General features: G+C 42.0%; 4 protein-coding genes across 11 annotated transcripts in view; 3 read left to right on the top strand and 1 right to left on the bottom strand.

Annotated features, from left to right (window-relative positions):
- LOC114554117 (inositol 1,4,5-trisphosphate receptor type 1) overlaps positions 1 to 1,713 on the top strand; it is a 77,293-nt gene extending 75,580 nt beyond the window's left edge. For all 7 annotated transcript variants that reach the window (XM_028575734.1, XM_028575738.1, XM_028575735.1 and 4 more), the window contains one exon: positions 349 to 1,713. In XM_028575734.1, the coding sequence (XP_028431535.1) occupies positions 349 to 435 (87 nt within the window). In that variant the 3' untranslated portion in view covers positions 436 to 1,713. The remainder of the gene's footprint in view (positions 1 to 348) is intronic.
- Positions 1,714 to 3,505: 1,792 nt separating this feature from the next.
- Positions 3,506 to 7,380, top strand: LOC114554030 (class E basic helix-loop-helix protein 40). The gene is made up of 5 exons (XM_028575578.1): positions 3,506 to 3,973; positions 4,097 to 4,160; positions 4,414 to 4,521; positions 4,948 to 5,071; positions 5,315 to 7,380. The coding sequence occupies exons 1-5, from the start codon at positions 3,903 to 3,905 to the stop codon at positions 6,238 to 6,240; spliced, it is 1,293 nt and encodes a 430-aa protein (XP_028431379.1). The 5' UTR covers positions 3,506 to 3,902; the 3' UTR covers positions 6,241 to 7,380.
- Positions 7,381 to 9,966: 2,586 nt separating this feature from the next.
- Positions 9,967 to 16,548, bottom strand: ttll3 (tubulin tyrosine ligase-like family, member 3). 2 transcript variants are annotated; one of them, XM_028576525.1, is made up of 14 exons: positions 16,302 to 16,548; positions 15,321 to 15,387; positions 15,111 to 15,229; positions 14,829 to 14,994; positions 14,295 to 14,350; positions 14,005 to 14,133; positions 13,781 to 13,895; positions 13,463 to 13,543; positions 13,197 to 13,377; positions 12,375 to 12,523; positions 11,782 to 12,025; positions 11,171 to 11,606; positions 10,887 to 11,064; positions 10,563 to 10,738 (listed from the first exon to the last, which is right to left on the bottom strand). In XM_028576525.1, exons 2-14 carry the CDS (start codon positions 15,334 to 15,336, stop codon positions 10,659 to 10,661), a joined length of 1,950 nt encoding a protein of 649 aa, XP_028432326.1. In that variant the 5' UTR covers positions 15,337 to 15,387; positions 16,302 to 16,548; the 3' UTR covers positions 10,563 to 10,658. The 2 variants fall into 2 exon arrangements, with proteins under 2 accessions (XP_028432325.1, XP_028432326.1); XM_028576524.1 differs by having other exon boundaries at positions 9,967 to 11,064.
- Positions 16,549 to 17,836: 1,288 nt separating this feature from the next.
- Positions 17,837 to 25,928, top strand: part of slc4a8 (solute carrier family 4 member 8) — a 28,138-nt gene continuing 20,046 nt past the window's right edge. Inside the window, exon 1 of the mRNA XM_028575073.1 lies at positions 17,837 to 18,152. Coding sequence (XP_028430874.1) covers positions 18,114 to 18,152 — 39 coding nt within the window. The 5' untranslated portion in view covers positions 17,837 to 18,113. The remainder of the gene's footprint in view (positions 18,153 to 25,928) is intronic.

The following is a 25,928-nucleotide window of genomic DNA, read 5'->3' as shown; positions in this document are numbered from 1 at the left end:
ATTAAAAAATATAATTTCATTGTTAAGGCACACACCTTTTGCCTCTGAATCTTAAAAGATTAAATTTGACACTTTGAGAAACACACTTTAATACAGTTAGATGAGCGATCGATACCACTCTTGTGTCTGCACAGTAAATAGGAGGCTACTGATAGCAGCCAGTTAGCTAAGCTTAGCATAAAGACTGGAAACCAAGAGAAACCGTTCACTCACTAATTAACCCCCGTAAAACCACAATTTGTCATTTTTACTCTTCAGTTTTGGTGCATCTTAAATCCTCCATTGTTTTCATACATGTTTGCTAGCTTGCCGTCTTCATTAAACTACTGTTTTTGTTTCCCTGTGAAGATGACGGAGCAGAGGAAGCAGAAGCAACGAATTGGTCTTCTTGGTCATCCCCCTCACATGAACATTAATCCCCAGCAACCTGCCTGAGGGCCCGTGGGGCCAGTTTCACCAGTGCCTAAGCACTCCTGTCAGTGCACCACATGTTAGACAGGAGAATGCCAAATCATGTCCGTCTCCAGTATGTATTTAAGTTGATGTCTGACTGTATACTTCATCAGAAACACCTACAACATGTGTGCTTCTGAGAGTCTGTGAAGTGAAGGTTATCTGAATAGGTTACTCGTGGTCTGTAGTGTGGATGTGTTTGTGTGTGTGGAGTGTGCACCAAGTGCCTCAATCCAGTCCTGTGGGTTTAGGAGATGAAAACACTGACTTCAGCTTTACTGCCCCAAATGCCTTCTGCATTTTACCACATTGACAGCATGCCAAAGTTCAGCCATTGTTCATGAGGGGGTATTCCTCTCAAGTGGCCTTGTATCGAGCCTTTAATCCTCAGTGTTGCATCGGCAAACTCAGGTCATGTGGATTTGAATGTTCGTATGAACCCATTTTGCTTTTGTCTGACAGCAATAGGAATGCTTAATGATACAGTATGCAATGTCTGAAAAAGAATTAACTATTTTTGGGAACTGGTATTTGGTTTTATATTTAAAATATGGAGACAAACTACTCCTGTAAGCAACCCTGAAGAGGTCACCATACTTTTACAGTTTATTAATGCTGTTATAAAACCTATACAGTGTTCGGTTTTTCATTCATTATCACTTTCACATTTTTTTTGCAATCTCAAATGAAGGTTCTACTCGTTCCAGGTCACTTTAGATTAAAAAAGGCTTTTGAGGGGACATTACTGATAAAGAGAAATAATACTGACCTGTTAGTACCTTCTGTATAACTATTATTTTGGATAACAAACCGTATGGACCTACTATAGAGAAGGAGCAAACCACGTCACTGCTTCGCTCTGAAGCTGGTCCCATGTTGTGCTCAATAATAGTGCTATGTAGTCACATTGGAAGCACACTGTAAAACTAAACTTATAGGATTTGGGGAGAAATGTTAGAATGTTAGTTAAATTAGATGTATTCTTCTCTGCACTAAATTATGTAATCACCCTTTCATTCATTTAGTCCTTAAGCACTGATATTTTCTGTAGCACACAAATGAATGTTACATCACTTTGTAAAAGACCCACTAGATAATGACTGAGTGTTTGAGGGTATGTAAGGGGGAAAAAAAAGATTAATAGATGTAATTTGGAGTGCTGCTTGACCAAACTAAACTTTTATACTAATATATGGTTTGTGTATGAATTGTACATTCCATTCTTGGAGTCTATTTAAATAAACAAGTGTGTCAAATAAACTGTGGGTGAGTGTTAAACGTTATCCGCATCAGTGTGGAAGTCGAGGCATGACCAGAAATGCGAAACTAAAGTTAATGAGGGTGTTGGCATTTTATTATCTGTCTAACTGATTATTGGTTGACAACTTGAGTGGTATAATTTTGAAAAAGTGCTGCAGTCAGATGAACGAAGAGCCTCACAGAAGTAAAGTTGGGAATTGCCAGCAGATGAACTCTGAAATCTTTTGTGTGATCCTCTACAAATGAGGAAGTGACTTATTTTATTATGAGGAAATATGTTAGCATGTTGAGTAAAACAAGGCTTGCACATTTTTACTTTTAATTTGACCTTTTGGAATTTTATCACAGCACAGATGGACCATATGTAGAATTGTTAAATTGTAAAACTGCCTTTTTTTCTGAAGACTGACACTATATTATAAATATAGTTTTTATTAAGCATACACTTTGCACCGGAAGAGAATTTTACCTAAAATGTTTGTTTTTTGAATAGCCTTTATAACACTTTTGACAACCTTACCATTCAAACATCTTGCCATTTGGCAGTGGGCTTATTTATCACATAAGTACTGTAAATACAATATTTTTAGCAGCTTGTGTCCAATTATACATTTTATCAGCATACATCTCAACTTTATGAAAAACGTTTTGTCAAACAGAATAAATACTTTTTGGGCTTTATGCTGAAAACTATTAAGGGCAAAAGGTGTTTTCCACAATATTCTCCAAGAATGTTACAAGATACACGTGAACTAAAACAAAGGTCCCATTATCGGGATTTTTGTTTTAATCAAATTCAGTCTTAAATTGTGTTACATTTGCCTAGACTGTCTTCAAGGGGCTTTCCATCATTGTTATTTAATTACAGCTGCATCACTGTGATGTGTGTTATAGTCATTTTGTAATTACTGAGTCCTGTAGCCCACCCCATTTCTATGTAATTCACTACACTCAAGGAATTTTCTAACAGACTTGTTGCTGGGAAATAAACTACTTTCCTTAAATTATTCGTAGAAACCGTGTACGTTCCAAGACGTACACTGTTACACTTATACGCCTCTGCCTTTTCAATTGCAAGATCAAATGACTTCATGAAAGTCATTATTTTAAAAATGGTGTAAACAAGAGGAATCTGTCTGTGCTTACAGCCTGCTGCAGACAGGTGCGGACGCCGTGTGCTGGATGCCTGGATGTGGCCTGCAGGCTCCCTGGGCCATGAGGAGATCAACGTGACAGCCGACACTGCCTCATGACAACAAACACTCACTCACTCCAATACACTCAATCCACGCACAGGTGCACGTGGATCTGCTATTGTTCCTTCATAAGTAATGAAATGTTGAGTATAAAACTATATATATATATATATATATATATATATATATATATATATATATATATATATATATATATATATATATATATAAAAACATCGATGTATCATTAACACTCATAAGCACTCGGTTAAAAAAAAAGACTTAATTTAACTTGATGACATTTTGTAGCATTACTGCTTTATAATAATCCTGCAGGATATTATTAGTATACTATAGCAGGCTATGCATTGTAGATGTTCATTGGCAGTAGCAGGCACCATCTCCTGTGCACTGGTTCGCTGCCAGCACGTTCCCCGCGCCGTGCTACACACAGCCTTGTTTCCATACACTTCAGCATGGTGGTACACGAGATCGGACACGCGCCGCCCTCCGCTCTGACGTCCGCTGCCGTCCGCCCACTGGCTCCTTATCAGTAGAAAGAGGGCCGTCCCTCCGCCGAGGATACAGCACCGTTTAACACGTGAGCCTCATGTGACAGAGGTAGGTCAGGCGAAGCGGAGAGTCAGAGGGTTTATTTAACTCGTCGCTCTGTCCTCCCCCACTTTCCCAACGCGCCACCAACAGGGTTGCCTTCTTTCCGCGGCACGATCGCGGCGCATGGGAATCGCATGGACTAACTTTTCACACGCAAAATAATCTTTACGTTAGCACGACAAGTAGTAAATATAATGAGAAATTAATCCGTTACCGTTGTGTTGTTGTTTTTTTTTGGAAGCATTTTAGTGCATTTCACTAACTGCTTTTGCCAACTTGTTTCATCACGAGTAAATAAATGCGTTTTTATTTGTGACTGCATTGGAGAAGTACCTCGGCTTTCCTGCGTAATTGGAGAAGAAAAGAAAAAAACCAACAATGGAGCGAATTCCAAGCGCGCAACCGCCTCCTCTGTCCAAACACCAGGCTGATCTGTCAGACGTGCAGGGGTAAGGAAGACCTTTATACTTTGACAAAATGCTTTCCTCAAACTTCTGTAGCCTGCCCTATATCATACTTCACCAAACCATTACCTCATCCCTCACTGTTGTCCTCTCTTTGTATTTCTTTAGGATGGATTTCCCGATGTATGTTTATAAAGCCAGAAGAGGACTGAAGAGAGGAGAGGAGAGCAAGGTTCGTTATTATTTTTGCTTGTTGCCATCATGTTAAGTTAGAACCACAAATATGTTATTAAAGGGTGTGAACTACAAGGGAGGAACGAGGCTGGCAGTAGCCCAGTAGTCCCATAAATGGTTGTGCTAATTTCTGCTATGACATAACTCCTGGAGTCCTCCCTATCGGAGTGACTGCCTCTTATCATAAACAACTATAGCCCTGTGCTTTCAGATCAGCTGAATTTAACCAACAATGCCGTTTATTCTTGCAGGACACCTACAAGCTGCCTCACAGACTTATTGAGAAGAAAAGGCGTGACCGGATAAACGAGTGCATCGCTCAGTTGAAAGATTTATTACCCGAGCACCTGAAACTCACTGTAAGTTCACGCTGTGGCTGGGAGGGATGATGGGGTTCACTGTAGTGACATGCACCATCGAGTGGCTGTTCAGTGGTATTGCATTCTCTGTGCTGAGTGCGTCAGCAGATAGTGAATGGCGGCTAACACTAAAGAGGATGTCTTCTGTTAGGCCTACGTATCATTGTTTGAACTGGGGATTTAAAAAAAAAATAATACAATACCCAGTAAAAGTAATTGCAATATAATTCATATTCTAGAACATTATTTATAAATATTGAGTATGATATATTGAATATTTCCTATTGACTATTTTTGCCTATATGGTTGCTGCTGTAGTGTTTTGATGACCAGACAGCGAAGATCATGTGTACATGAGCAGTAAAACGTAGTCTCCATGTGTTATATAAGAGGTGAGGATGTGCTGACTGTGTGTGTTTCCTACAGACTCTGGGCCATCTGGAGAAGGCTGTGGTTTTAGAGCTTACGCTCAAGCACGTGAAAGCCCTCACCTCTCTTCTGGAGCAACAGCAGCAGAAGATCCTTGCTCTGCAGAATGGCATGCAAATTGGTGAGCTGCAGATCACTCAAACACTCGCGCGCGCACGCACACACACACACACAAATATGCACATGCAGCAGGATGGTTTTATTGGACAGAATGCAAATGACCAAGGTGTATAATCAATGGAAGGATTATGCAGATTAGAACTACAGGCAAATAAGTGACTTCTATACCTATATTTGTTGGAAAAGAGACATCTGTGTCAAACTGCCGAATTTCTGACTGTGTGGTTTCTTGTTGTCTTTACAGAGCATTCTTCTGTCAACCAGGAGAAGTCAGAGGAGCTGTTCTGCTCTGGCTTCCACATGTGTGCCAATGAGATGCTTCGGTATCTGGGCAATCATGAGACCGATGGAGACTTCACACCATCCCATGTGATCAATCACCTTCACAAGTTAGCTGCAGAAGTGCTGCAAAGTCCGGTCCGACCCCACACTCCTCTCAGCCCTCAACCTGAGGAAATCCCTGCCTACCACCAGAACCAACCTCACAAGGAGATGCCCGCCAGCTTACCCCCGAAACCCAGGGAGGGCTATGGGAGGAACTGTGTGCCTGTCATCCAGCGGGCGTACGCTCCACTAAGCAGTGAGCAGAGTGGCAGTGATACGGATACTGACAGCGGCTATGGGGGAGAGCTGGAGAAGACCGAATCTGGGGCGCCACAGGGGTGTCCAGATTACTACGGTCAGGAGAGCCATCTGAAGCGAGCGCTGGGCGAGAAGCAGAGCTCCAGCATCAAGCAGGAGGATGACGAGCCATGCTACAAACGACCCCGGGGAGAGTCGTCTGAGGATGAGCTGCTCTCAGGTGGAGAATCATCAACATCATCGTCCTCTAGCGGTTATGGCAATTACATGAGCATATCCCCCAACCATCCAACTCCTCCACATCCCCTCTGCATGCCTTTCTACCTAATTCCACCTTCTGCTACAGCCTACCTGCCAATGCTTGAGAAATGCTGGTACCCTGGGGCCGTGCCCATGATTTACTCTGGCTTGGGAGTCTCTGCAACCACCATGTCCAGCGAAAGACCATCTCCACCTCAGCTAGTGTTGTCTCCCAGGGGAGGCTCACCAGCCCCAGCCATAGCCATATCTCAGACCCCCATGGACTCCCCTGCCCTCCTTCAGGCACTAAAGCAGGTACCACCCCTCAACCTGGAAACCAAAGACTGAGAGATAAGAGAACAGGGGTGAAGAGATTATCCTGTTCTAGTACCCAGGAGTAGAGACAGTAGTAGGAATGAGAACATGACTGAGCCTTTCCATAATCCATCCTCATTCCTGTCCTCTGTTCCTCAGCCAGGAGGTCAAACCGAAAACTAGAGGACTTGTAGAAATAATCAAGAGGAGATGGAGGAGAGGCAACATCTGTACACACTCGGAGGATGCAAAGCTCTGGTTGAATGTTAAATGCTGGTATTACAAATGTATCATATAAACTGGACCTGCGCACACACACACACACACACACACACACACACACACACACACACACACACACACACACACACACACTTGGTTGAATGTAAAGAAAGATACTTTTTAGACGCTGCTGTTAAAGTATAAACGCTGATCACACTGATGCATCTCACTTGTAGCTTTTGCAATAGAGACATGCCATCTTTGTACTTTAGAAAGTGTTGCACCAAATGTTAGCGGTAATATTCAAAAAGTTTGTTCCCTTAGGTCACGATGACTGGCACCATAACATACAAGGGTTTCCTTAAGTGTGTACAGACAAGGGTACACCAAATGCACAGATGAAGGAATGGGCCACCACATGAACACACTGAATGAGAAGTCTTGTTTTTCATTGACAAACATACAGTTAAGAAGGCTTTTCTGTAATTATTGTTCATAGACTTCTTGTACATTTCTATTTTTGATACCTGTTCTCGCACTCTGCCTCTCCGGAAGGATAGAAAGTGGGCAGAGTGTGGACAATTGTACGTTGTGTACTCAGAAACTGTGTACATACTGTAGCACTGTGCTGGACCTGCATACTCAACATCTGTTTCTGCTCAAGTCAAACCTGGTGTTTGTTCTTGCTGTTGCCTTTTACTTGTGAAAAGCTGATAAATCTCAGATGTTTATTCTCTGTACTATGTATGAATACTGGAGTCAAAGGAGTGAGGAGGAGAGAAGGTAATGAATGTAAAAGTTTTACCCGAAGACTAGTTTTCTATAGAAAGAGGTACTTGAGATTTTATATTTTAGGACCTACATGAAAGTTGTTTGATGTACATATTTTGTCTATAAATGTTGGTATACATTATATAAGTGTATTAAAGTATTTTTCTTTCCCGTGGAAAATCGCTTTAACTGTATGTATATGAAAGAGAAGGTGCGTGTGTGCGCATGTGCGTGTGCGCGTGTGCGTGTGCGTGTGCGTGTGTGTGTGTGTGTGTGTGTGTGTGTGTGTGTGTGTGTGAAAACATCAAACAATGAAACGCAATCTGTTCTTTTACAGCACCACGGCATTCATGTCACCAGAAACATTTATGTAATGGCAGATCTGTAGCCTCGGCTCTCCTGCTGGTTAACCATCTGTACCCACTAATACAACAACAAGTCAATGGACGTGAGTGTAAACAGTTTCAGTTAATCTCCTGAGGCAATAATCAGGATCCATCTGCATCTTGTCAGCAGCCTGGACAGGGAGACGTTTTCTATGTTTTTTGTTGGCTGTGTGATTCAATACTAAATTATTATCCCAGATATTTACACTCCCAGCACTATAAACGCATTAACCGAAACAAATACTACTTATCACTACAACATGTATTGTGCAATCAAATTTTACTGCTTTGCACATTTCAGCTATGCGTTTACACTTACAGTCAACAAGGTTTATCTCATGCTGCAGATTTCTACATTCTACCCAGGCCCAGCATATCCAATGTCAATCACAAACTTTTCAACCACATATTATTATTGTTTCCACTATAATTCCTGAGCTGTATGAGTTGTGTTCATTACATATCTAGTTTGTTCATTCAAACTGAAGTCAAAGGCCATGTCATCAGTTCCTTCTAAACCTATTCTCTTTTTTTTTTTTATTATTATTCTTTTTGTGAGGGCTTTTCCCTTTATTTGATAGTGACAGTGACAAGATTTTAGAGCTGTAGTGAATCCACTATTCCAGCCAGTTTATTTAGTCAATTTTCTATGGGCCTAGTTAAATAATGTTTTTAACACTTATGTCAGTACCATATAACCACAAAGTCCCCGGTTTGACCTTCATTGCACATCATACCTATCTCACCCTCCCTCACTGTTTCCTGTCTGTTTCTATTTCTATCAATCTGTTCAATTAAGGGCAAAAATACCACCAAAGAAAAAATATTTCAGTTTGTAAATTTTAGTAGTTTATTATTTGAGGTATGTAATTCAGGCAAACACCCTCTGTGTGTGTGTGTGTGTGTGTGTAGAGGGAACTACCGCACAGGAAGTTCTGATCCCATTGCCAGATGTTTATCCATCCATCAATCCATCTTCGTCCGCTTATCCGGTATCGGGTCGCGGACAGCAGCTCCAGCAGGGGATCCCAAACTCCCCTTCCCCGAGCAACATTAACCAGCTCCGACTGGGGGATCCCGAGGCGTTCCCAGGCCAGGTTGGAGATATAATCCCTCCACCTAGTCCTGGGTCTTCCCCGAGGCCTCCTCCCAGCTGGACGTGCCTGGAACACCTCCCTAGGGAGGCGCCCAGGGGGCATCCTTACCAGATGCCCGAACCACCTCAACTGGCTCCTTTCGACGCGAAGGAGCAGCGGCTCTACTCCGAGCTCCTCACGGATGACTGAGCTTCTCACCCTATCTCTCAGGGAGACGCCAGCCACCAGAGCTTTGCCTTCTGGCTCAGCTCTCTTTTCGTCACAACGGTGCGATAAATTGAATGTAATACCGCACCCGCTGCGCCGATTCTCCGACCAATCTCCCGCTCCATTGTCCCCTCACTCGCGAACAAAACCCCATGGTACTTGAACTCCTTCACTTGGGGTAAGGACTCATTCCCTACCTGCAGTAGGCACTCCATCGGTTTCCTGCTGAGAACCATGGCCTCAGATTTCGAGGTGCTGATCCTCATCCCAACTGCTTCACACTCGGCTGCAAACCGATCTAGTGAGTGCTGAAGGCCATATGTCTGCAGCCAGATTTTGTCACCGTGTCGCAACCGTGCAAGATGCTGTCACGAAACTTTACAGGTGTGTTAGTTGACACAATAAAAGCCAAGTTCAAAAATGGGTGTAGTTGATTTGGTGTCAAGGCTGATGTGATCACATCGCAAGATGGTCTCTAATTAAATTTATGTGGTCAAATATGTGGCAAGTAAATGTGTATTGATGTCTGAATCATTCAGGAATGGTCTATTAATCAAGCAGTGGTCAAACGTTTCATGAGCATTGACACTGCTGTAGCTCTCCAAGTTTTTTTTTTAAGAGGCTGAAATACCAGATAAACCAGGTGTCACTGAAGATTTACCAACATCTGGATAACAACTGCCAATTCCTTCCTTTTTAATTCCCTCTGCTTGAAAGGCTTTGGCATACACATGCAGTTAAATTATTGAGCCTAGATTCCCACCTGCTGGGCATTTAAAACACCTACAATCTGCTAATATAATGTGTGTCTGATATTTTGCTGCTGCAACACCGTTGTTTCCCATTTTTTGGCATCAATAAAAATCTATCTATTTATCTAAAACTAATTATTTTTCCAGTAATCATTTCATTATATTATTTTCTGCCCTGTCACACTGGACTATTTGCCGCACTGGAAACACTTGAATTAACTCTTTTAACTTTTATTTTGCTTGTTTCAATACAAATTAACATCAACACAATATTGATTGGTGTTACATTCATAACAGAATCGTAAAACATATACCAGGGTTTAAATTCCAGTCAGCCAAACTAAGACCTAATTACAATTTACCACTGACATATATGGTATGTTTGACACTTTACTCCTAATACAAGAAGGTAAAAGTAATCGTATTTGCCTTGTAAAGCCCTGTGTGAATAATTTGAAAATCTCACTTGACAGAATCAACAAAAATCTGTTAATAATTTTAATGGTACTACAATCACATACTGTGTTGTGATTATAGTATATAATTTGTTGTTCATTAGGTTCCAGCCTATTACAATATAAATTGATAACAATATTGTTGCTAACAAAACCTTGCTTTCCATCTTCTCAACACATAATACCTCTAGTATTTATGTTCCCCTGTGAATTCTCCTTTATATTTGGCCATGCTATGCCTTTGAGAGCAGAGGAATAAGTGATGCCTGCGGTGGCTGGCATGAGAGGACATGTTTGGATTCCAACAGGCAGTGCTTCCAGCCACAATGTTTGGTCGTAAGCTAAAGACCTCCAGGGTAGGAAGGGGACCCTGAAGTGAAGGAAAGACCCGTGTAGGTGTCCTGTGTTGGGCTTTAAAAGCTGTCTGGGGAAGGAAGGATCTAGAGATATGTGATCCATGGCCTGGGTTGCCCTGAGATGTGCAATCTGACATGCTGTGAGGGGGGCTGAGGGAAAAGGAAAAGCTTCGTGGGACCAGAGTTGCCCCACTGGCACCGACACTCAAACCCAAACGAGGCGCCTTCCTCTGAGGTTCAGTGTGTACCACCAGAGGCTGTTCCCATGCCAGATTGCGACAGAACCTGCGAACACAGGAGGTATTCTGAATTTTTGTTCTCCCATGACATTCCCTCTTAGGAGATGTTGATGTCAGCTGCCTCTTTTTCTCTCCAACAGCTCGGTTTTCCTTGCCTGAGTGGCGAAAAGCAGAGACTGCATAGGATTTCTGACCTGATGGTTTATGTGTCATTTCAACCTCTTCTGAAGACGACTGGTCTGGAGGGAGCTGGACGTTGAGAGGAGGGTTGGAAATAACAGTTTGTCTATGAAGTGGAGGTCTGGATCGCCTTATGGGGGCTCCTTCCACCAGCAGGTTCACTCCCACATACTGAGGAACTTCAACTACAGCCTAGGAGGGTGATAAAGTAAGACACAATGTGTTTGGTGTAGCATCTATAATTCACCTGGAAATGAACACCTATTGCCTCTAGCATGACGTTTAAATATATTCCAACCTGTTTGAAGATTAGCTGGAATCCTCCTGTGTAAGCATTAGGATCAGTCCGTCGGTCGAGCACAACCCTCAGTGTGTCCAGCTGCACAGCAGGGCAGAGGCGAGCGGTAACAGCAGTAGAGCAGGCCATAGTCGGACTGGCATTGATCTCCAGAAGCCAAGGCCTCAGATCTCTGCCCAATATAAAGTCGGCTCCATAGAGCTCAAAGCTCGCCTTGCGGGGCTCGACCAGGTCCTGGGATGTCTGCAGGGCGCAAACCACCGCTTGCTGCATGCCCGGAATCACCACTGACTCCCACTCTGCCCCATGGCCCTGCCGCTGCAGAAAAGCCCTAAACTGAGAGCAGGACCACATATTGTCCTCAGGCACTCCTGGATGACGCTCACAGGATGGCTGAAAGTGCTTTTGGATGGAGTTGTTGCACAAGTGGACTGAGCTAAGGAAAATAACCATGAAGGTATGTGTAAGTAAAATGTGCTTTTAATGAAATGTGGTCCTATCTTGCATTGTTAAATTAAAACCTCCACAAAGCACTTTAGATACAAAAGACAGTAGGTCAAGTACAAATCTTATAGTTAATATATTAAATTCGTATCTCTCTTTTGTCTGACCTGTCCAGAGTTTTTGTCGAGTAGGGCTGAGTAGAGAACCGCAGGTAGCACTCTCTGTAGAACCAGACAGTCAGAGGGTTCCAGTCGGTGACGAGGAACCACTGGCGGATGTCAAACTTGGTGCCATGGGCCAACAGAGGACGTTCCAGGTATTTCTGAACCACCCACTTACTCTCCTTAGGCAGGGCTCTGTCACTATCCACAAGTGCCAAAATCTCATCCAGGCGATTCATACAAATAATACCTGGTTAGTTGAGGGGACATGGAAAAGAAAAAAAAGCATCAAAACATTGCATTAAACTAAGAGGGCATGGTGTTTCTGATGACCTTCTGAACAAATAGCAGGCTAACATTCCTTTATCATACTGAAGGTCAGGGGAATTGTGGGCATTATCATTTTATTTTTTCTAATAAACGTAGTAAAAGGAAGCAATAGTAACATCTGCATGTCCCAGTTCTTGGTGCAACCATAATATTCACAAAACAAATCAACACGGTATGGTTTATTTCAGTATTGAGTATAAGGGAAGTCAAAGATTAATATATAAGATCACTATGTAACTATTTTTGTTTTCATTTATTTTTAAACTCACCTCGTCCTCTTGACTTAGCACCTGGTTTGATGATCCAGATGTTATTTAGTCCATCTGTATCCAGCTGAGGGCAAACCTCCTGCAGTCTGATCAACATGGCCTGGCAGCGCGCCACAAACACACTGCTACCCTTGATCAATACACCTTCACTACACACAAACAATAGACTCACAGATTGAATTTATTAATGTGCAGATTCACTAAATCTTACTGTCATGCTTTACTTCATGTGCTTGCATACTGTACAGTGATTATGTAAGTAGGCATACTGTATATTTACAGCAGAAAACATGACCAATAACAATACCAATGAATATCAAAACCCTTCATTTTTGAGTGTTGTGTTAATGGACATTATTGTCCAGTGCACACACAAGGGAATTGGAGGAGCTACTCACAGATTGTTTTTATTTTAAATAGACAGTAGTGTTCTGAGGGTGTAGCTCAATGAAGTCTGTTTGCATACATGTTTATACAGCAGGTCTGCATCAATTTCCTGTACACCAACTGTCAAAATAGTGCGCTATAAATATTAGCATGCGGTTTATTTTACGTACACAGTGACACAGTGCTGTCTACTTTAATACAAACCCTAAACCTATCTGCCATATACATACGTGCTGTATGTGTAACTCTCTTCCGAACCTCATCTAAAAAGAACAAAGTATGTATATATTTTTCTTTAAGATACATTTTAGGATGATTTTTACATTTTGTAATGACCTATATTCATTTGATAAGCTAACTTGGGCTGTCCGTTCTGTGTGACCTAAGAAAGGATCATTCTAGCAAACCCAAGAAGCTCCCAGAAAACATACTCACTGCACAACCATGTAGTAGTCCTGCAGAAACTCTGCCCACTGCTGTTCCTGCGCCGAGGGTGGTGTTTCTACAGTTACATCAATGTCACCGTGCTCTAAAACACTGAGAAACTCTTGACACACGTGCAAAGCCATGTCGATCATTCCTGGACCAACAAATCGATGCTCCACATTATTCAACTCTGTAGAGACAAACAAGATTGGCATCATAGAATCATGGCCATCAATTACCATCAGATACACTGTTTTTAGCTTTTTGTTCCCCACCCTCTGCTCCATCTCTCCTCCATCTGCTTGTCTCTACCACATGCTGCAGCAGGCTGGTGCATGCTGTCCTCTTGAAATCGTCTTCATTGTGATAGAAAACAGGGAGAAGATAAAAGCACAAGAAAGAGAGAAAGGGCACGCAGTTTTGTTAAAGATGATACTGTAGCACTAATAAACCTAAGACTGCTGGTGTGATTAGTCCACTTGTAACTTTGTGCATTTATTTTTCCAAGTTCCATTAACGCCTGGACACATCTTTGCATCTTTGATAGAGCACAATTTTGGATATGTGGTAATAAAGCCATACAGCAGACAGACCTATGAATGCATGCTTTTCATCCTCTGCCCCAAGTCTGTAGCATCTTGGGAAGAAGGTGTCAGGATCTCCTGTATCAAACCACTGAAGGTTACGCAGGTTCACACAGAGCCCGACCTGAAAGAAACAGACATATATACAGTACATACATAGGCGATAGAGTACTAGTTGACTTTTGGCCAAAGTTAAAACTTGTATTTTAATTTTTTTGTATAAGAGATGAGACCTTGGTAGTAAACGACACAGAATTTGCATAGTGATTGGTCATTTGGTCATTCCGTAAGAAGCGACAGTCTATGTAATCCCGACGTGTTGTCCAATGGAAATATGTTGTTTCATTTCGAACCAGGCGAGACTAGAAGAAGTTAACAACAAGTTAAGTTAGCAAGCTGACTGAGCTAGAATGCAGAGCATGATGAAAAAAGACACATGGAAATGAAGTAAGGCAAGAACAACAATAATAGCACATTCAATTGCTTTCAGACTGTGCAAGATGCCAGTATCATGTTATCTTACCATAAGGTCATACATGTCATCAAGGTTCTCCTCTTTCTCGCTTTCATCCACTCTCTCTGTAAAAAGATAAGTGAAGACTGAGTGGGTGCATGCACACAGGCTTATATTTGTGTACAGGGGTATGTTAAGAGGGTAGGGGTCTTTGTTATAGGTTGGTGTCTGTAATGTAGTGCACAATGTATCATTTATCAGGTGTAGGGGTATCCATGATGTATCCATCTAAACTAGTGCTCCAATTACATATACGGTAACTCCTCCTGCACTTTCAGCTCTGACAGTTAAGAGAGAATATTACTGATCTCTCTTTTAGACCAAACTAAACTGACAGACAAAAAAAGACTGATTGATAATACTTTATTTGTATTACTGTGTGCAGGGTCTTATAATACACATCCATTCTTTTCCCAGTGTCTCAGTCGCTTATACAGCTGAGACAGTGAGATTTGAGTGTTATTGGCATGAACACTGCATCTTGTTTCTAATAATAAATGTCTCATTTCGTAGCTCTTAGGCCTTTGTCCTCCATAGCCTTACCAGTAGCATCAGCACCGACATCACCATCATCACCATCCTCCTCATTGCCATGGCAATGAGGGGCTCTCTGGACAGGACGGGGTAAACGGCGTTCTACCCACCCTCTGGCCCATAAGGCAGCACGGATCACAGGGTAGGGTCCCTGCACTGAAAACACTTTCCTCAGCTGAGAATAAGTGAACGAGATATAGAAGGAGTCAAATAGGACACATAGCACTTAAGAGGATAGTGGGTTGAAATGCAGAGGCGTTTCAGTGACGTCTGGCTTGGACATATAATCACCTTTACTGCTTTCTCCACCAGCGTTTTAGCTGTTTTGAGCCTGTCTGGCTTGATTGCTGGCAGGCTTGGCACACTGCGACGTAACCTCCCCTCCACTGGATCTACTGTGGATTGTAACACTGAGACAAACTGCTTGGTCAGCTTTCAGTAGAAAGTAGCTGTGAACATGCATGTGCATGTATTTGTATATGCCAATTTCTATTCAGTTACCTGGCATTTGTTGCATGTTACGTTTATATAGTTCTCTCTTTCGCTAATCAACGTACAGTGCTCCGTTCTGTGGGAGCAGAAATATGTTCAACAGCATTATTTCAACATCATATTGCTTGCGTAACTCTTGTACAAATGTATTCTTCCTATTTCCACATCAATCTTATCACTGTCCGACCAACAACATATTTAGTAAACTCTGCAGTTGAGTAATAAACTAGGGCGGCACGATATTATTGTTGAATATAGTGATAACGATATTACTTGCGATAAATAAACAGATATTAAAGTGTACTCAGTTCTGCATTTCTGCTGCTTTCAGTATTCTGCTAATACAATGAATTGCTTGTTGAATTTAAAACAAATGAAAGGAAATCATTTCCAACATTCTGTTATTGAACAATTTGAACACTGAATTGAATATAAAGGCTCCACTAGAAAAAGAATGACATGACATTTTAAAGTGCAGTTTTTTGCTGATATTTTCCTTCAACTAACACAAAAAAAAATCTGTGTTTTTCGCAATATGTCGCAGTCTTTCGCAATAAGATATATTGTGCAGCCCTAGAATAAAAAGATAAAACATTATTATATGAACTGCATGGCACCCACGTTGACTTGTAGCTACTGAAGAAGGATGTAAATTGGGTCAAGCAGACATCTAAATCTGGACAGAGCTGACTGGCTGTCACATCTTCTCGCTGACATACCCATGCGCAAAAAGGCGCGCGCGCACACGCACGCACACACACACACGCACACATGCACACACACACACACACACGCGCGCGGGCAGACATGCAGTAGGCATGCACAAAAATAAAAGCAATTAGGAAACACATTTACAGTAAGCTATATCCGCGATGAACGACCGTGGATTTACAAAGCTCTGTGTGATAGCTTTTAGACATACCAACTGTTTCTAAAATACTCCTCAAACAAAAACAAAAGATATTTGACTTTGAACATTAATATACGAACCTAATGTTGTCGCCTCGACTCGCTCAGTCTTGCTTCCTTCATGCTCCCACAGACCGTTCCCATAACAACCGTGCATGCTCCCACAGAATGTTTACAGTTGCCACAACAACCGTACCCAGGACAGGAGAAATGGGACGCCGACGCAGGTCGATGAAAAATCTCCCACCTCTAGGCTCTAGCCATGCGTTGAATAACATGGATCACTGTATCTGACGCTATCAGTTTAACAGTGTAGCTCACACGTGTAGGCGACATGCCCCAGCCCAGTTATCAGTTAGCCTGGACCAGACGCGAGCTCAGTAAACTATAGGGGCTGAGGACCTTTTTGTTTGTCAATGCGGCAGGAGGACATACTTAATTTGTTCTGATCCAACGAGAGTTCATGCTGAGGCCAATCTGGATGTTGCTCACTTTTATATGTTGTGCCTTCTTATCAATAGGCGAATATCAGCAGTGGTTAAAGAGGAACTATTTGTCCTGCATTTGATATAACAAACAGATGGACCTCTCCTACTATTTGGCGCAATATTTCACCTTCCCACAAGGTGGCAGCCAAGGCTTTCTAGTATGTTCTAGTGTGTGTTACAGGGTCAATAATGTGTTGTTCTCTGGTTCATTTAATGTGCTCACCGATCATTTTTGCATTCATGTTTTACTACTGAAGAATATATCGCCATTCCATGTCTCATCAGCTCATTTACAATATCATGTATATTGTATCAACCCTGCAGTTAGGCTATATTCTTTTTCAATGGTAGAACATAACTAATAAATACTGTAGGCTACATTTTGAGGTAGCCTAGGCCTGCTTTAGACCTACTTATATTTCCATTTGATCATACTAATATAATATAATATAGCCTAATATAAAATAATATATTACAACAACATAAAACTCTATTATTTAATACAAAGATGAAGTAAGCTATATTTTGCTGCAGTGAACGTTTAATTACATTAGGCCTACATGTCATTTGGCTGACGCTTTTATCCAAAGCGACTTACAATTGCTAGCAATAGGGGTAAAGTGTCTTGCACAGGGACACTTTGGACAGTGGGGATTCGAATCCAGTTCTCTCACATCAAAGACATATGTGTTATAGCCACTGTGCCATCACCATCAACATGAATGCAGGAGGACTGTTATTGGCAATGTATAGCACTTCTTCCACCTATTCTTTATTCCACCAAAGAAAAAAAATAAGTCAGGGGAATAAGCATAGGTTAACATAGTTTTGCCAGCATATATTTAGTCATTCTAATGATTTTAATACTGTAGCTGCGTGGAGTGCAATAGTAAAAAGAACACTTGCTGTGCACAGTGGGCACAGTCCAGCACTTAGCAGCTAAAATGTGAGAAGCTGCGAGACCGCACACTGTGCAGAGTGACGTAGCTCTATAAGATCTATAATAGTCTTTGCTTTATTGTGTTGGGTAGCAGCAGTGCGTCGCAGCTCCTTGTGTGCCTCTGCGCTGTGATTGGCTAAGGCTGCAGCGATGCTCTCTGCATCCGGCCCCCACAGCCAGGACAAGAGGGAGGGGAGCTGGAAGCGCGGCCGGGAAATCATCACAACACCGGAGGGGTGGGGGGGGGGACAAAATTATCCTTTTCACCTTTTTCCTCATCTGGAAGAGATGTCTACACTCACCATGTCTGTGGAATCAGAAGCAGCTGCTGTTACCAACTCGTGAACTGCTTCTTTAGGCTACGTCCTATAAGACAGCGCTGAGAGGCTGATTAGCCCCCCAGAACTGGTGGAACTCACCTGAACACCCCGAAACACTGAGCAGGTTAACCCAAAGTCCACGAGCATGCCCGGCGACAACCCCGAGAGCATGCTGAGCTACCAGGTAAAGTGCCCTTTTTAAATGTCTAATGCATGGCGCGTTAATTGCTTTGACACTAGGCTGTATATGGGATGGCACAGACCAGGTTGTACAGAAGCTCCAACAACTGTAGCCCTCAGTTTGAAATGATCCAGTAGAAATTCCTAATTTGCAGCTGGAATGATGGACGATCATTTTCAGGAACTAGGCTAATGACAGATATGATCACACCTGTTTTCTTTGACGCTGTTGTATTTCCCCCATTTAAATGCCCTATAGATAGCTGCACTGTTTTAAATGTTTTTTTTTAACATTTTATGTTTAAGCGGACTCAATACATGTTCTCCCGAGTAGCTAAGTTGTATTGGCTTTCGTACCCTGCAGGGTGATGCTGTATGCGGAGGGTGTTGTTGGTATTGTTATTCTGAGGTGCGAACACGTGCAGTAATACCGGGAAGCATATCACATTGCGATGCACTGAGACACCCGAGTTATTTTTGAATGCTCCTCAAGCGCACTATATGTTCTGGATACATTGATGTGAGATTGCAGCAGATTATTGATTTCAATACGGATGCATTTTAAACACATTGAAATGTCAACTGCTCTTCCTGACAGTCGCGTGTGCGAGGAATAACAAGCAACGGGACAGTTTGCTGGGTGTTCAGATGGCTCTTTGCTTACACAGCTTGTTATTTTTCTCACTTACCCTCAAATGACCTTGACGCCATCCTTAGACGGTATACAGTGCTGAGCGTCTACTGCCATACATGTGCGTTGTTAGCCAATCCTGGCAGCAGGGGGAGGACAGTCTGTGGTCAAGTGAGGTTTGAAGGGAAAATTGCATGGTCCTTAATGTCTTGTTGATGTGTGATCTATTATCAGATCCTGGGTCAGCTAAGAAGGAGGACAAATGGACGATTGAACACACCACTATTTCAACTGACGTGCCAGCCCAGTCTCATGGCAGTTCGTGATATGGTCACGTTATTGAATCTATTGATTCGTGGACAGGACACGATAATGTTGTTTTTTGTTGTGTGGTGATTACGAATTGTAAAGCAATGTATTTCAATGGGAAGCATATTTCGTGATCACAGAACGATTACGGTAGCGAGTAGTATTGATAAGGCCAAAGTCCGGGCAGGGAGATTGGTCGGGGTGGTGGATGGGTCAAACAACACAGGACTTTCACCCACGGAGATCGGGGATCGCGTCCCGCGTGTTGCAGTTCCTTTCCGCGTTATTGTGGCATTTCATTTCCCCGTTGTTGTGCGCCACTGCGCCCAGGGATCGCATTCTGCGAGTGGCGGCCTGTCCCGTGGTTGTGGCCCGCGTGTGGCGTTTTGTTTCCCCGTTGTTGTGTGCCCCTGTGCCTGGGGATGCGCCCGGGTATCGCGTCCCACATGTGGTGGTCCGTCCTGTAGTTGTGGCCGGCGTGTGGCGCTTCATTTCCCCATTGTTGCGTCCCCCAGAGCAGGTTCGAAAATCGTGACCTGTACACGTTCAAAAATCGTGACCTGTACACAAAATAAACGTCAAAATCGTGACCTGTACACAAATCAATAAGTCAAAATAACGTGACTATTTCACGAACTGGCGTGAGACCAGGTTGGACATGCAGTAATGTTTGTATTCATTATAACTACCATGCATGATCACAGTTTAAAGGACTGAATGTAGCCTACCACAACAGAATCATGTCATCATGGTTTATAATAACATCCAGTCTGAGGGCTGGAGACAGATGGAGAAAGACCAGAGGTGAGCTGGGAAGTCTCTTATATGATTAAACAGCTGTCAGGAAGGGCCTCACTCTTCAAGCATTAGGGTTATGCCAGTTTGCAGTCACTACAGAAATCTTGTAAGTTTGTCTCTCCACCATTTCTGTGACGGACTGGGGTCTTTGCCATTTTCCCCACCTGAAACCAGTTGACATGTTGGCCAAAGCGCTCTTGAGGTGTCCCAAATAGTGGGAAAGGTAATCAGATAATTCACTTGAGTATAAGCAGCAATATGAAGAAGTAAAATTACTAGTTACTAATTAGTACTACTAGTTAGTATTAGTTAGCCTGCAAGTAAAAGTTCTAAAAACTGTGTTGTTTGTCACTTTTGTGGAATTTTTGATTCTTAGCAAAAAAAGCTTTGTTCTGTCACAAATATGTGCTCATTCATGTGTAATTACTTCCACCAACTAATCAAAGTATTCTCGTACGCATAGAATCTGCCATTCAGAATCATCCAGAATACAAGCGAGTCGTTCGAATGGCGGCAGCCATGTTGCACCTCCATCTTTAAAATACTTTAGCCAAAGAGGGACCTCCCTCCGCCTTTCGCGCTTTTACACTCAGTGCCAGGGATGGGGAGAAGATTACTTGCGACTGCCGGCAGATTTAAAAGCCTGTTGAAAATGGAGGATTGCGCCTATTCTCGACGACATGTAATGGAGTCGCCTCAGACCGGATGTTATTATAAACCATGATGACATGACTCTGTTGTGGTAGGCTACATTCAGTCCTTTAAACTGTGATCAAGCATGGTAGTTATAATGAAGCTATGCAAACATTACTCCATGTCAGTTGAAATAGTGGTGTGTTCAATGGTTACTAGATCAAACATAGGCACCCATATCACCCCTCTACTCTGCTCCCTTCACTGGCTTTCTGTCACCTAAAGGATCCAATTCAAAATTCTCACCATAACCTATAGGGCTCTACATGGTCAGGCCCCTGCTTATCTTGCCAATATAATTCATCCACAGACCTCCCGGTCTCTCAGGTCTATCAACCAAAATCTGCTATCCACGCCACGCACTCGTCTGAAGACGTGGGGATATAGCCTTTGCCGCTATGGCACCCAGACTCTGGAATGCCCTGCCAACCAGCATTAGGTTTGCTGAGAATGAGGACTGTTTTAAAGGACAAGTGAAGACTCACTTGTTCAGGCTAGCTTTTGGGTAACCTATGTCTTTTATTTATTGATAATTTTATCTGTTGTATTTGTACTTTATTCTATTCTTAGACTATTTTTCTGCTATGTTTTAATTCTGCTTATTTGTGTAAATTCAAAGTTTTATAGTTGCTTGGCTAACTATAGTATGGTTGTGCATAACGCTAGAATAACGTCTACGATACTTTTCCTCGCGTCAATGATGAAAAAGGACTGTCTACCTTGTAACATAAACGTAATCATATATGTCATAATTTCCCTGGCAGACAACTCATGTCATGTGCAGTTGTAACACAGACGAGCCACAGCTAGAACAGCTGCGTGTAAATTATATACGAGATACTAAGAGCTAACTTCGGTTTCGTTGACATTGTTTATACTGCTCAGAGAAATATATTAAAAACACAAACCTCCGTTGCTTCTCTCCTACGCTGTAAACATTGCATTACAATCTCGTACAATATACAGAATAACGATAGCACTGATACTTAGCTTGCATATGTTTGGGATATTTGGTCATACTTCTTGGAATAATTCGGCCACTGTAGGAGTTAGAATGCACTCGGAATGGGGAGGGGCTAGAAAGTAATATTCAGTTGGTTGTCATATACAATTTCACCGCTAGATAGGAGAAATTCTTACACAATGTAGCTTTAATAAAAGTGAGTGTAATATTAGCAGAAGTAGTGCTTTTGATATGTTAGCTGGGGATCATTGCAGAAGGACACCTACCTAAACCCAGTGTTATATTATTGTTAATTTCTAAGCAGTACTTATTGTTGCAGGTGATACAAGTGGCCCTATGCTATTAATTAATCGTTAACAAGTAGTTTGGGAATAACTCTGAATCAAAGACGAGAGCAGTTAATGTTGACTTAGTAGAGATTGTGAGATACTATATTAATGAATCATTAGGTAATGATTAGTTTATGAATATCTGTGAATCAACATGCTGACCACTCTCTTCATGAGTTGTTCCTGATTAGCTATGAATTAGCCACTGAGCAGCTCAAAACTAGTAACAGCTCATTAATTATCATTAGTTAGTCTTTTTGTGCATACTAAGTAGTTACTAAGTAATCCCTCATTACTTAATGATTACCTGCACGTTACATTACCATCCCTTTTGTGCACCCTCAAGTAAAGTGGTACATCATAGGCTACTGAAGAGGTAAAAGAAGAGCAAGTATTTAAAGCAAACCCCAAGAAAAGTAATGTTTATACAAATCTAATGCCATACTGCTGCTTCTTAACTGTCAATGTGACAGTCAATATTTCTCTTTGGATGTAATTATTCTGGAAATGTTGGATGCTGTTCACTGATTATTAATATTCACTGTTAAATGAGCGAGACCCCTCACAATGTGATTATCTGACTGACCCTGTATTGTCTCTAGAGCAGGTGTACACTTGCATGCAGATCAACCTCTTTATGTTGAGTTTGCATTGAGTACTTTTCAGTGCCATTGATGCAAAACTAAATAACAAATAACATATACCTGCACCACAGAGCAATGGATTGATAGAAGACGACTTCTTCAGTAATACCACTGATTCTCTGTGTTTTTATAACCATAATGAGATGCTTGGAAATCAATAAGTAGAACAAACTACAAAGCCAAGCAAGGAGACACAATCACAGGCCATACTACAGTGCAACAACAACACAATACTGTACTAGAACTGAGCCAGTGTGAAGAGCACAGAATGACAGATGTGAGGGTCATTACATGTTTTGTTTTCATTGTTGTACATCTGAGAGACACCATCAAAATACTAGTGTTTAGTCACTACCAGCCCCGATACTGGAAGACTTTGACTCTATTTCCAGTTTTGTAATAATTTATGACACTCCACATCATAAATTTGTCCCCCACAACACAAGATAGTCACCATTCCCTTTTTCAGTCTTTTTACAGTTGCTATTTGGCATCCCTCCAAAGCTTTCATTTTAATTAGTTTGGAGTCCATTTTGTGAGAGTGATTCATAGTTGCCTATCTGATAAACGGCTGTGTAGGCCTATTTTAAAAAGCAACCCTAGTTTTGTACAGATCTCTGAAGGAAAAGTAAATCTAATATAATCAATCTTCCAGTTTCCACAGTTTTCCATCTGTCAGTTGAATGTTTAAAAGTACTCAATACACCACATGATGTTTTAAAACTATTACGTTAATGCAGCCCATTTGCCCAAAGCCACCATTTAATGGGATTAAGTTAGGGCACATTCATTAGAGTGAAAGATCTACAGGTTTAAACTCCCCACCACTCAGTAGAGCTGATGTGAGTGGAAAAAGTCTTCAAACAGCAGGTCCAGTTGCACTTCGCATGACTACTTTTAGTTATTATATGACCAAAGAATCATCCATTCACATACATTTAAGAATTAACTCCATTTGATCTTTGTTTATGATTGAGCATATTTTTCAACTCTTTATGGTCTCAATTTGATTTTGCAATTGAAACTCTAAAATATGCCATTTTATTTATTCTGCATGTTACTGTCATTCACCCACACAAACAACTAAGATTGCAGTAATCTTTCTGTAAAGAAAACAATTAGAGAGGGAGGAGAGGCAGATTTGTGGCATTGAAAAAAGGTGTGTGACTCATGCTATCCGTGGGATGAAGCAGTCAAAACAACCGCCCCTTTCATCCTTTCTCCTGCAGCTCTCTCCTCTCCTCTCCTCTCTTTTTTTTTTTTTTTTTTTTTTACCATTAGCTCTTCCTGTCATCCATTCATTCATGTTAACCCCTTCTCTAAATGTGAAACACTGTCACATGTGTCTCTACAGCAGATTAGTGATGGTGATGAAGGGGATGCTGTAGCCTGCGGCTTTGGCACTGAGCGCCAACCCTGGCTTTCAGACACAAAGCCTGGTCTGGAAGTGACAGGCCCAATTGTTTGAGTCAGGATCTGTGTCCCTGCTGTCAGTTCAGGGTGCTTTTGGGAAGGGAGGAGAGAGGGGTCTGCTTCCATAGACAGGGGGCTGGGTGGTGGTGGCATGGACAGAAACACAATCAAGAGTAGTAGCGGATGTTGTCTCAAGAGAAATGTTCAACGAGTGTTATGTTAGAGGGAAAGAGATCACCGTAACGGTCAGTTGAGTCAGCAGTGACTGACACCTCAAAGGACTCTGAAGCCCACATTGTGCTGCTGAATCATGGCTGCACTTTTATGAATCTACCATTCACTGTCTTGCAACGCTCACTGCTGATGTGGTTATTTCATTCATACAGAGTGAAAAACTCCCTTGATAAACTTGCTCATACAACAATATGTGCTCACACAAGAATAATTATTGCTTTTTTTCTAATGAGAAACAGAGTCTGTGATTTGTCTTGTCAGTTATCACTCTGAATTTCAAGCCTCTTTGTAGAAACCAGCAGGCCTCGTTTCTCTGAAGCTCCTCTCACAGTTCCCTCACAGTCCTGATGGAGTGAAAGGCCATTTTGGCACAGCACATTGATTGCCCCTTTCAGTCCGGAGACTGGGATGCAAATCATTGCTGCTCTATTTGTTCAGGGCGATGACTAGTTCAATGTGTTTCACTGTAATGCACTTTGACAATACCTTCTGATTTTGCTTGAAGTTGTTGTCAAAAAAAGTTTAGAATTTTTCTATTTTAAATGTAACAATCGCAGAGGAGCTTTTCAAAAGAGCTGTTCACTGGCAACACAGCCTCAATGGCTTTCCTGCGCTGCAAAGTCCTGAACTCTCAGGCAACATTTATTCTCCTCTATAACTGGCAGTAGTCATCCCGGATCATAGATTTAATGATTAGAGGCACTATCATGTGCTTCTTTTCTCATATCCAGCCACAAGGCAGCTCCAGTGTGTGTTTCCCATGTGTGGTGGTCACACTGATATGCTTGTGAAGGACGGAAACTCAAGGACAGGCGGCCATTATGGCGCTAGCTGTGGACCGACTCTATGGTGCAGTGGCAGTAATCTGTGTGGAAAATTATTTTTGAGTCATAAACCCTACCAAGTACTGTGACTGATCCGAAGCTAGAGGACAAGTGTGGAGAAAAAAGGGTTGCGAGGAGATAGAAACAGGCAGCAAAACACAAATGATGTGCCCTGTCAGTGGAAAATCACGCACACATGCATGCTTTGAGTGATAACTTTGGTACCATGTGAGCTTTTAATTAGCTGAAACACATACACTAATGTGACACAGGGGAGATTAAAAAAAAAGATATTCTTTTTCCTCTCATGTCATTCTCAGAAAAACAATTTCACTCAGTCTGTAGTTATCGTTATTGAGATGATTGTCCTCCTTTTTCTGTGTGTGTGTGTGTGTGTGTGTGTGTGTGTGTGTGTGTGTGTGTGTGTGTGTGTGTGTACCAAATGGATCCAAATTAATGATCCAATGGTCTACCGTCCTTTCTGGGACAAACAGTTTTTAGAGTCTCTCTCACTCTCTCATCCATTCATTCTTGTTGTGTGTCTATATGTTTGGTAAAGCTCCAGTCCTAATGGAGCCGACTGCCTCCAGCCTGAGCCCAAACCCACACAGCCCTAATTCACCAGCCACAGCTGCACTGACTGATAACAGTGTGTGTGTGTGTGTGTGTGTGTGTGTGTGTGTGTGTGTGTGTGTGTGTGTGTGTGTGTGTTTGTGTGTATGTGTGTGTGTGTCATGTAAAAGTAGGGAGAGATTGCAGGGCACAGGATTGTTTTTCTTTAAAGTGGCTATAATCAATCTAAAAAAAAAAAATAACAATGTGAGAGGAACTCGTAGTGATGAACCTGCAAAGAATGATCAGCTGACTTGACTTAGCACGAGTTTCTCTCACATTGTTATTTTTTTCTAAAAATATATATTATAGCCACTTTAAAGAAAAAC

This window comes from Perca flavescens, chromosome 4, assembly GCF_004354835.1.
Source record: "Perca flavescens isolate YP-PL-M2 chromosome 4, PFLA_1.0, whole genome shotgun sequence".
Taxonomy (NCBI): Eukaryota; Metazoa; Chordata; class Actinopteri; order Perciformes; family Percidae; genus Perca; species Perca flavescens.
Note: the sequence above shows the minus strand (reverse complement) of the source record. Positions and strands in the feature narration are given on the sequence as shown.

What these genes read in the sequence shown, in the direction of transcription:
- LOC114554030 (XM_028575578.1), top strand. Translation starts at nt 3,903, where the DNA reads ATGGAGCGAATTCCAAGCGCGCAACCGCCTCCTCTGTCCAAACACCAG. An exon ending in AGAGAGGAGAGGAGAGCAAG is followed by an intron (nt 4,161 to 4,413) that starts GTTCGTTATTAT and finishes TTATTCTTGCAG; the next exon opens with GACACCTACAAGCTGCCTCA. An exon ending in GCAGAATGGCATGCAAATTG is followed by an intron (nt 5,072 to 5,314) that starts GTGAGCTGCAGA and finishes TTGTCTTTACAG; the next exon opens with AGCATTCTTCTGTCAACCAG.
- ttll3 (XM_028576524.1), bottom strand. An exon ending in TGGTGGAGAAAGCAGTAAAG is followed by an intron (nt 14,995 to 15,110) that starts GTGATTATATGT and finishes ACTTATTCTCAG; the next exon opens with CTGAGGAAAGTGTTTTCAGT. An exon ending in GACTACTACATGGTTGTGCA is followed by an intron (nt 12,524 to 13,196) that starts GTGAGTATGTTT and finishes GTTTGTGTGTAG; the next exon opens with TGAAGGTGTATTGATCAAGG.